Raw genomic sequence first — 9,706 nt, 5'->3', positions numbered from 1 at the left:
TTTTTTTTTTTTTTTAAATCCCCTGTCCTCTCCCCATCACCCCCCTTTTCAAGGCAAACTTTTGGCAATAGCAGAGATAATCATTGCGTGCTCCGTTGAATTTCCCTTCGCAAATGTCTTTGGAGCAAGGGAGCCATTAGGAAAAAAAAAAAAAAATTAAATAAATTACCAGAGAGCCAGCACCGAGAGCAGAGGAGAGAAACTGGGATCCCAATAAATATGCAAAGTGAAGGCTCTGCTGAGCAGATTTCTGGCATCGCTTCCCGAGGGTGCTGAGAGCCGCCCGCAAAATCAGGCTGATTTTTTTTTTTTTTTAAATTGAATTTTGTTGTCTATTTTTTTCCTTTTTTTTTTTTTCCCTTTAATTAAAATATTAATAAGAATAAAGGAGTGAGGAGGCAGCGAGGCTCGGGGACGGCGCAGGGAGGCTCGCCCGGAGGTGATCTGTATGCGAGGTGCCTAGAACGGGGTGCGAGAGATGCAACCGGCAAGCAAGCTCCTGACCCTCTGCTTCCTCATCCTGATGGGCACAGAACTCACCCAAGTAGGTTTATCTCTTCCTTCTCCCACACCCCCTCCTCCTCTCCCTTTCTCCCCAACGCCATTTTCTGTTAAACCTCGAGAGCACAAAAGAAAACTGGGATAGGATGCTGCACCTTCGTGTCCCCTTCCCCTCCCATCCCCCGGGCATCACCTGTGCCCAGCCCGCAGGGCTGGGGGACCCTCCGGGCTGGGGGGGGGGGGACACCCAGGGGTGGGGGGACAGGGCGGGGGGCTCGGGATGCCGGACCCCCAGAGATGGGGACAGAAGGGGCAGCCCCGGCGTGGCCGCCCCCCTTGGAGGGGTGTGGGGGACACCCCACCCCACCCCAGCCACCTGCGGGGAAAGTTCCCGTGAAGGGCTGGGGGAGCAGGGAGGGGCTGCGGGACTCCCACCCCGGGCTCGGGCTCGGCCAAGTTCAGAGCTGCCCGTCCCAGGTCCCCACGGGGGACGAGACTCCAGTGCAGGGTGTCAGTCCCTCCTTGTTCCCCCCCGCCACCACTCCTCATGTGGGGGTAGCTTTGCTGATTTTAGGTGACATTTAAATGTCCCTTGATGTTTCCATCTGTGACAGCCTTGTGGGAGAGAGGAGCAGCTTATTTATCCCCCTTTCCCCACTCCACCTTTTTTTTTATTTTTTCCCCCGGATTTTAATGTTTTCCTTTACTGTCCCGGCCCCTGGACGGAGTGAGTAGTGAGGCTGGGGGAGAGAAAAGGAGGCATCCAAAAGACATTTCTTGCAAGTGGAATTAAAACTCCATTTGACTTCTTTAAGCCAACTGGGGAGAGGCAGGCGGGGTGATGTCTTTTGTTATTTTCCCCAGTCACTGAGGAAAGGAAAAAAAGTAATTACAAGAGGATGCTCTAGATTGTGGGGTTAATTGTGGTGCTGCCTGGAAGCAAAAAAGAAAGAAAAAGAAGCTATAAATAGGAGGGGAATGGAGGCTTCTTAGTGTAGGAGCAATTAGCAGCTGGGCTCTCATCCTGGATGCTTTGTGGAGATTTTTTTTTCTCCTTCTCCTGCTGACAATGCTCTCTCCTGTCACTGCCCTACTGCTGAAGTTTGAGCAGCTGAAGCCTTTTGCCTCTGCACCCTCAGAGTATTTCTGCTGCCCCCAGGAAAGGGATGGCCAAGGCAAAGAGCTGCCTTAATCGCGTGGAGCAGAGAAGGGATGACAAGGTTGTACTTCGAGGGTTGTACAGGGGGTAAAAGCAAAGCAATCCACGAGCTGTGTGGCTGAGGAGGGGTGGTGGGAAGGCAGCAGAGCTGCGAGTGAAGGAGAAGCCCATTGTGTGTGAGATGCTCGGGCCGTGCGCATGCGCCGCGCTGGACAAAGCCAGGACCACCAGCAGCGCTGGGCCACCAGCACCACGGGCTGCTGGCCACGCTCCTGGCCCAGCTGAGGGCACAGCCAGCCAGCAGCCACGGTGGCACTGTGGCTAAGCAGTGCAGCAGGGCTGTCCTTGCCTCGCTGCCCCTCCAGCCTCCCCTCCTGCCCAGCCCCATGGCCTGGGGACCTGGGTGGTGGCCCCTCCCCGGGGGTTGTCACCCCCCAACTGGCCTTTACAGCCCCGTTGCTCTGCTCTAGTGGGTTTTTTCAAGGACCAGTGATGCTGCTTTTCCCTTTTCTTGCTTTATTTCACTTCAACTTTTCGACCAACTTTAAACCAGGGTGGGGAGGGGGAACCAAACCTGCCCTGAGCTGTGGGGCTGAGAGCTGCAGGTAACTTGGCAGAGTTACCTCCCAGCCCGTGGGAGGAGGTTTCAGCCCCTGCTAAAGCCTGGCTTTGCTGATCTGCCTAGCTGGGGCTGGTTTCTGCTCTGCAGTGCCTACCTGGGCAGGTATCCACGTCCTGCCAGGCTGTGCAGAGCTCTCCCACTCTCGTGCCTGCTGACTCGCCTGGCACTGCAGAGCCCTTTCAGAGTTTCAGCATCTCATTTCTGTAGCACAGCTGCCAGATGCAATCCCCAAATATGCCTTTCAGCCCAGGCACCGCCCAGCTCAGTGTCTTCCATGGTTAATTCGGTGCTGGATTCACATCTCCATCACACGTGGGGAGTCTCTGCCATCCCCTACAGAGAGCCCGTGCTGGGGGGAGGAAGGATGGAGGTTCAGGGGAGAGAGGCTGCTGATTTAGGCATCTTTCCCTGGCGATGCAGAAGGTACTGCTGTCCCCTCCTGTCCCTCTCTGCAGTGACACTGACAGGCCAGTACACAGGAAAGGAAGAAACGGGGAGAGGTCTGGCTCTTAAACGGGGCTGGAGAGGGTGAGCACGTGGCTGTCCTTCCAGTGGGGGGCTGGGAAAGCTCTTGTTGTGGAGGGAAGGGAGTTGTCACCAGGGTATTGGTGCTGCAGCATCCTCTGACAGTCCCCCCAGGTGGGAGGAAGGATGCTTGTGCCAGGCTGGGAGCACATGGGTGATGCACATGCTGTGGGCTGCACCCCCACTTTGGTAGGGGCTTGGAGACCTATCTAAGATTGATGATAGTTTTACCTGGGTGAAACAAGGGCAGAACTGCCCCTCCACCCCCCAGTCCTTTGTAGAAGTCCCTGCCTGCCCCTCAGTCCCCCCCATGCCCCCAGAGGGCAGGGCTGGGTGTGTGTCAGGAGCCCCAGCATGAGACTTGCACGAGCCTCTGGGATTTCTTTTAGCTGCCAAAGGTCTCCTGAGTTGTTTTGTGCCTTGCCTTGGCTGTCCCCAGGTCAGCAACCAAAACCTGACATGACCTATTTTGGCTGGGTTGAATGGCTGGATTCAGGGTGCAGGGGCTGGGATGGGGGCACAGGGATGCTCTGGGCACCCTTGGGTGCATCCCCCTCACTCTGCTGTGTGCACAGCTCTTAGCAGGGCCTTCCTGGGAAAAGCATAGGAGCTTCCTCTCCTCCTCTTCTCCTCAGAGAGACCCAGGGCAGCTCTCCTGGTGTCCATAAAGGAGCTGAGCCAACTTACGCTCTCTAAGGATCCGCTTGCCACGTGCAGAGAGACGGTGCTGCCAGAGGGGCAGAGGTTTGGGATGCTGCGGCCCAGCCAGGAATATCGACAGAGGGAGGGGTCTGGGATGCCAGCTGCTTGTCTGTCTGTCTGACCTGTCCCTTTGTCATTCCTCGAGCTGGGATATTAAGGTGAAAGCCTCTTGGCATTCCCCAAAGTTTCTCAGGAGCAGAGCGGCAGCCGACACTCCGACATCCCCGGTAATCGTCGGAACCACACAGGAAGAAAGACCTTCCTGGAGCAGGGAGATATTAAACATTTAGGGCTTCTGCAATAGGGAAAGAAAAAAAAAAAGCCTAAAAATAATAATTTTGCCATTGATTTTCCTAAAAGCACATCAGGCCCCTCTTGGGGCTGTTTTCAGGGGAAGTGAGAGGTGCCAGGGACACGCTGCCCGTGCTCAGCAGTGCTCAGCCCAGCCATGCTGGCTCCCTTCTGTCCATGGAGAACTTCCCAGTGCCCAGTTTGATGCCCAGGCTCTTCCTCCCCCTGTCAGGGAGACACATGGAAACTAGTAGGATTAGGCTGCAAATCTGCAGCCTGTAACAGGAGGCAGCTGCCTCGTCTCATAAACCAATTTGTGTCTCGTTTCACTAACTTCAGCTTTAACCAATAAAAAAGAAAGGTAATTTTCAGCCCTGGGTTGTATTTATTACTCAGGTTATCAGTCCTTGTAATCAGCATTAGCATTATACGTAAAGTAATACAAAACTAATTACTCTCAGAGTGAATTAGGTGAAGGCTGCAAACTGTGCTGACAGTGGATGAACCTAATTCTGGAGTTATGACTGATAAGTGTTGCCTTTTTGCTCTGCTGTGATGAAGCTACAAACCAAAGGGAACAAGGCAGGGCCAGGGACACCCAAGGAGGGTCCCTCTGGTGTTTCTTGGCTGTGGATACCTCAACCAGGCTCTTTGGGAGACCTGAGAGTTTGATTTGGTCAGGCAGGGGGAGGTGCTCTTGGGGAAACTGAGATACAGAGCCTGAGACATGACTTAGCACCAGCAAATCCCAGCTGGGGGGGGAAGTGTGTCTAAAAATCCTGATTTTCCTTCTTTTGTAAACTGTAGCTATTGGTTGTTACTACTCCCCTTGAGCTGAGCTCAGGAACCCTGGTCCCAGTCTCTGGACTGGCTTTATCCTGGGTCTTAGCCCTGGGAAGCTTTTTCTCTGCTCAGGACTCGGATCCTGGCTCCCAGCCCGCCCTGCCCATCCTGGAAAAAAAGCAAAGGGACAGCAGCAGTGTCAGCCCTGGGCCCAGGAGCAATGCTGTGTTTCTAGCAAGCAGCACACAGAACAAGTTTTCACTGTGAAGCCGCTTTCTGAACGGAGGCGTGTGCCTGACCCAGGGAAAAGTGCCAAAAAATTCATCCTCCCCAGCCACAGCATCCAAGGAATGGGAACCTGCAGAACCTGCGCCAGCCCAGGGACTCTGACTTGTCTTGGTAGCACAACAGTGGCAAAAAAAAACCCAGAGAGAAAACAAAGAAGTTTGGAAGTCAGACCAAAATATCTGGGAAAACTGGTACCATTTATTGCTGTGGCAGTTGTGACCTCCTGAGGGACAGATGCCCCATGGCAAACACAACAGAAGGTTGCCCTGTGCCCCAGAGGTGATGGGGGTACAAAGTGTGTGTTCTCTAATGAGGATGTGGCTGCCCACGCTGCCTCCAGGGCAGGTGGTGCCTCTTCTCAGGCTGGAGGGATCTCAGGTACCTCCAGGGAATGAGGAATGCAAGGGGAGGGGGTGAAAGTTTACTTGAGAGGGGGATGAGAAACATCATCCTTCTGTCTAGAGCAGAGTCCAGACCTTTCTCTCTGCAACTCTGTGGTGCTGGGCAGAAAGCAGAAGGGCACAGTGAGCCCCCAGTGCAGTTCTGGGCTGGGCTTAGAGCCTTGAGCCTACTGAGAAGGCTGGGCTGGGCTGGGCTGGGCTGGGGCCTCCTTGTCCTCAGCCTTCGCCCCACTGCAGGGACCCACCTCAACAGAGCTGCTCAGCATCCCCACAGCCTAGTTTTAGGAATGCTCTCCCATCCAGATGTGACAGGGGTGCTCCCCTCCACCCCTCAGCTCACCTGCCTTCACCCATCCACACTCCTTTGGGTGCAGCAGCACCTGGCAATGGGGCAGCCTGGCCTCAGTCAGGGCTCCATGAGGGATGCAAAGGTTCAGCAGAGGCAGCAAATCCTCCAAGAGGCCAGTTCAGAGCCCCTCCCTCAACTCTAGGAGGGAGGAAAAATCACTTAGTCCAAGCGAAGTATCTAAGGAGGATCCCTGAAGTTACCCAGCCAGGTCTTTCCAGAAAGGACAGACCTTTCCCCACATTTCCTGCCCAGAGTACGTGGGACACCTCACAGGTTTCCAGTACAGAGAGGAGGAGCTGGGAAGAGCAGGAGAATGGGCTGTCCCACACACCCCGGAGCAATCCTCAGACAGGCTGGAGTGCCTGGCCAAATTCCCGAGTCCTGTGCTCCCAGGACAGGAGCTGCCAGCCCCGGGAAGAGCACTGCCCCTCCAGCTGGACTCATCCTCCTCGGGCATTAGTTGAGATGCCTCCAGCGTTTACTGATCCAGCTTGGAGCACCGCCAAGATCCGAGGCTGTTAAAATACAGGTGCGTGTGTTTTAGAGCAGCTCCCGTCCTTCTCACCCTGCAGTCAGCAGGAATTCTCGGGTTGGGGTCACGATTGACACGATCCCCACCAAAACTTGGGAGCAACAGGAGCTTCAGCATCTCTTCTCTGAACCAGCCAGGAGAGGGAGACAGTGACCACCCTGTCCTGCGCACTCACACACAGGAGTTGTCCCTCTTTGCACACCTTGACCCTTGCAGGGCCCCTTTAGGCTCATTTTTCATTTATCACTTCCCAACAGGGGAATTTTCCACTAAGTTGCTATTTTGGAAGACCCTATTCTTTGCTTTTATCTATCATTCCTCCTCTTTCTCTGCTCGGAATATATGCATGCCTAAAGGTTCTTTTGTTCCCTAAACAGTTCATCTTTTCCTGCTGTTTGCTCTCTGCTTACGGCAGGAGAGGCACGGAGGGGGCAGCCTTGGAACCCCTAATTTTTGGGGCAGCCCTGCACTCCCTGCTCTCATGGGGAGGGTGGCTGGAGGGAGTGATCAGGACCAGAAAAACCGTGACAACAAAAGGGTTTTTTTCGAGGCAATTCCTTGTGCAAAAACCCCAAAGTGATCAGGAGGAAGGTGAGCTCAACCAGTTCAGCTGAACTGGTACTGCAGGGATTTCTGCAATGGAAAGTTACTTTTTAAGGGCCATATCCAGCTTTGTTCTGGAAGGCCCTGTCAGTGAATACCATCAGGTCAAAAAGAGTCACCTCAGTCTCCTCCTTCTTGATTTCACCAGTGTTTCTGCTGCCCCAGCAGGAGTCAAGGCAACATCAGGTCTCCCACATCAAGTTTATTGATATTTTGTGTCAGTATTTTCATTCTGTTGCCACACTGGGCTTCCAAAACAAGGGAAATTGCTTGGGTAGGGAAGAGTTTCCATGTTTGCACATCAGCTACTTCAGGCACTGAGATGACAAAGGTCATTTTCCTCCTTGATGCCCACGACCCGCAGCATCTCCACACACAGCAGTGACCACTACCCTCTGCATAATCCTTCATCCCTAAAAATGGAAACAGCAGCATTTCTGGGAGCCTCTTTTTTTTGTCAGGTCTCTGCTTTGGAGCAGCTGGTGTGGATTCAGCTTGCATGGCCTTGATTTGGGGGAGGGTTGTGGCTCTCTTCAGCCCAGGTTATACCCTTACAGGCTCAGGGCCAGCCTGCTCCCAGCACACGTTGTTAATGAATTAAATCACTGAACTCTCTGAAAAGGTATGGAAGGATGTCCTGATGTCCCTGCCTTAACTCCCTTTACCTCACTAGCAACAAAAAAAATCTCCCCCAAAACTGCTGGTTTTTGGCTCTTTCGTAAACACTGAAAGCAGAGAAAGAAATAAAATCTGCTCCAGGGAATCAGCAGTTCTGCCTCCCTCCACCTGCACAAACCCTGGGAAAAGGTTCCCAGTAATGGGCTGTCTCCTCAGCAGGGACTTGTGACTGCTGTTCCTCTCTCTGTGCTTTGTTGTCCCCATCTGAGTAAGTTTTAATCACTGCAAAGCGTTTGAAAGGCATATGAATGTGCACTGGTAGGAAGTGAGGCTTTAGCCCAGGTGGAATCCAGGGCAGGGCAAAGGAATGATCCTTACCCCACTGAATACCATTTCACACATCAAAGTATCCGTAGGTCTAACTCCCTTGGATGTTCCTGGAGTAGACAAATATGAGGGATAAACTTTACTTACCGACTCAGTTCCAAAATGAACGTTAAGATGATTTAAGCGTCGCACTCAAGTGTTTTATATGATATGAAATCAGATAAGCAATCAGAGCCTCAGCTGCCACAGTGCTGAGCACAGCAGAAGCACCTGTTAGAGCAGCACTGGAGCAGAGCAGGGAACTGTGATTCCTTCTAAAAGCTGGAAGCCATCCAAGGCTTTTGCCTAATCAACCTGTTCCTATAACCACAGCCTGAAGCACCTCCTTGGGGCAGGCCCCCTCAGGTGCCACCCCACACTCCTGGCAGCAGTTTTGCCATGGAAGGGATGCTGATGCCTTACCTGGGCTGGGTTAAACCAATTCCACGGGGTGGAAACCTTTTTAGGAGCCCAAAGCAGGACAGTGTGTGATCCAGAGGGCAGGAGAGTTTCCCTTCTGATTTCAGCAGCTGGCTGACTTACCTGGGTTAGAGCTGAGCAGGAGGAAGGGGCAGAGTGACACGGAAGCGAGGGAAAGGAATGGCATTCCAGCTGCCAGAGCCTGATTCTGCCACTGCCTGATTCTGCCACTGCCTTGTGGGAGGGACAGGATCCGACCTGGCAGCAGCGCTCCTGCTCTAACTCATCTCTTTTTCTCCACCTGGTGGACTTGCTAAATGTGCTTTATTTCAGTGTGTTACAGGAGCTCCACAGCTCTCCCTGCAGCAACTGGGCTGTGGCTGGTGCTGCTCCCTTTGCCCAGACTGGCAGTGCTGGGATGATCCCACACCAAGGGCCATGTCCCCAGCAAGGGACATGGTCCTGTTAAGGTGGGACAGGCCAGCTCAGTGGCAGCTGGAACATCCAGGGTCTCCTGCAACAGGGCAGTGGTGGCTATTCCAACAATCCAAGGCTGATGCTGTACCAGTGGAGTGAGGGGTGTCACCTCTATCCTCTGGAGGGGGACAGCGGATTAATTCCATAATTTTGCTTTGCACAGGGTGTTTCAAAGGTTCACTTAGGGAAGGATGTGCAGGGAACTGCAGAGTTCTGTTTGTTGGTGACTGTGGTTCTGAGGCCACCGGGCCAATTCTGCAAATGCCTTCAGGAAATCTGAGTTGTGTGACCAAGCTCCACCTCGCTGCCCACGACATGCCAGGCTGGCCAAACGGGTTGTGTGGTGTTTGTAGCCCATGGGGTTCCTCGGCAGGGAATTCCCTCGCTGGGAACGAGGCAGGAGCAGCGTGGGGCAGGAGCAGGGCAGGCAGGTCTAGCGGGACATTTCTGTTTATCCTTCGTGCTGACAGAGCGCTATCGCGACAGAACGCGGCGAGCGGGGATGCGGAGGGTGCTCTCGCAGGGCTGGGGACCACCAGGCGCCCCGCAGGGGTCGCGCAGCCCGCAGGTTTGTGCGGGAGTTCTCAAGGAGCGCTCGAGAACTGGCGGCGGCTCTGGCTGGCTCCCCTGGCCGGCAGCAGCTCCCCTTTGTCCCCGGCACGGCGTGTTCTCCGCTGCGGTCCCCGCGACACCCCGAGCGCCCCCCCGGCCCAGCACGGCGCCCGCAGCGCCGCCCGCAGCCGGCAGGGGGAGCGGCAGCGCCGCAGCGGGGGAACAGCCCCCCCTTTCCCCGCTCCGCTCCCTCCCCAAACCTCCTCCACCTCCTCCCCACTTCTTCTCCGTCCCCTCAAATCTTCTCTCCTTTCCCCCAGTTTTTTCCCCCTTTCCCCAAACCTTCTGCCCTCTCCCCAGATCTCTCTCTCCCTTCCCCAAGCCTTTCTGACTCTCTTCAAATCTCTCCCCGGTTCTTTCCCTTTTCCCCATATCTTTTCTCTCCATATCTTTTCTTCCCATACCTTTTCTCCCTGATCTTTTCTCCATTTATTTTGTTCTTCCCCTGCTTCCCTCC

General features: G+C 54.2%; 1 protein-coding gene across 1 annotated transcript in view; it reads left to right on the top strand.

Annotated features, from left to right (window-relative positions):
* OLFM1 (olfactomedin 1) overlaps positions 1–9,706 on the top strand; it is a 32,006-nt gene continuing 22,300 nt past the window's right edge. The window contains exon 1 of the mRNA XM_027887113.1: positions 1–544. Within this exon, the coding sequence (XP_027742914.1) occupies positions 479–544 (66 nt within the window). The 5' untranslated portion in view covers positions 1–478. The remainder of the gene's footprint in view (positions 545–9,706) is intronic.

Source organism: Empidonax traillii, unplaced genomic scaffold (genome assembly GCF_003031625.1).
Source record: "Empidonax traillii isolate 1590-97213 ecotype Southwest subspecies unplaced genomic scaffold, ASM303162v1 scaffold204:size1584377, whole genome shotgun sequence".
Taxonomy (NCBI): Eukaryota; Metazoa; Chordata; class Aves; order Passeriformes; family Tyrannidae; genus Empidonax; species Empidonax traillii.
The sequence above is the reverse complement of the archived record's forward strand: the minus strand, read 5'-3'. Positions and strand labels throughout refer to the sequence as shown.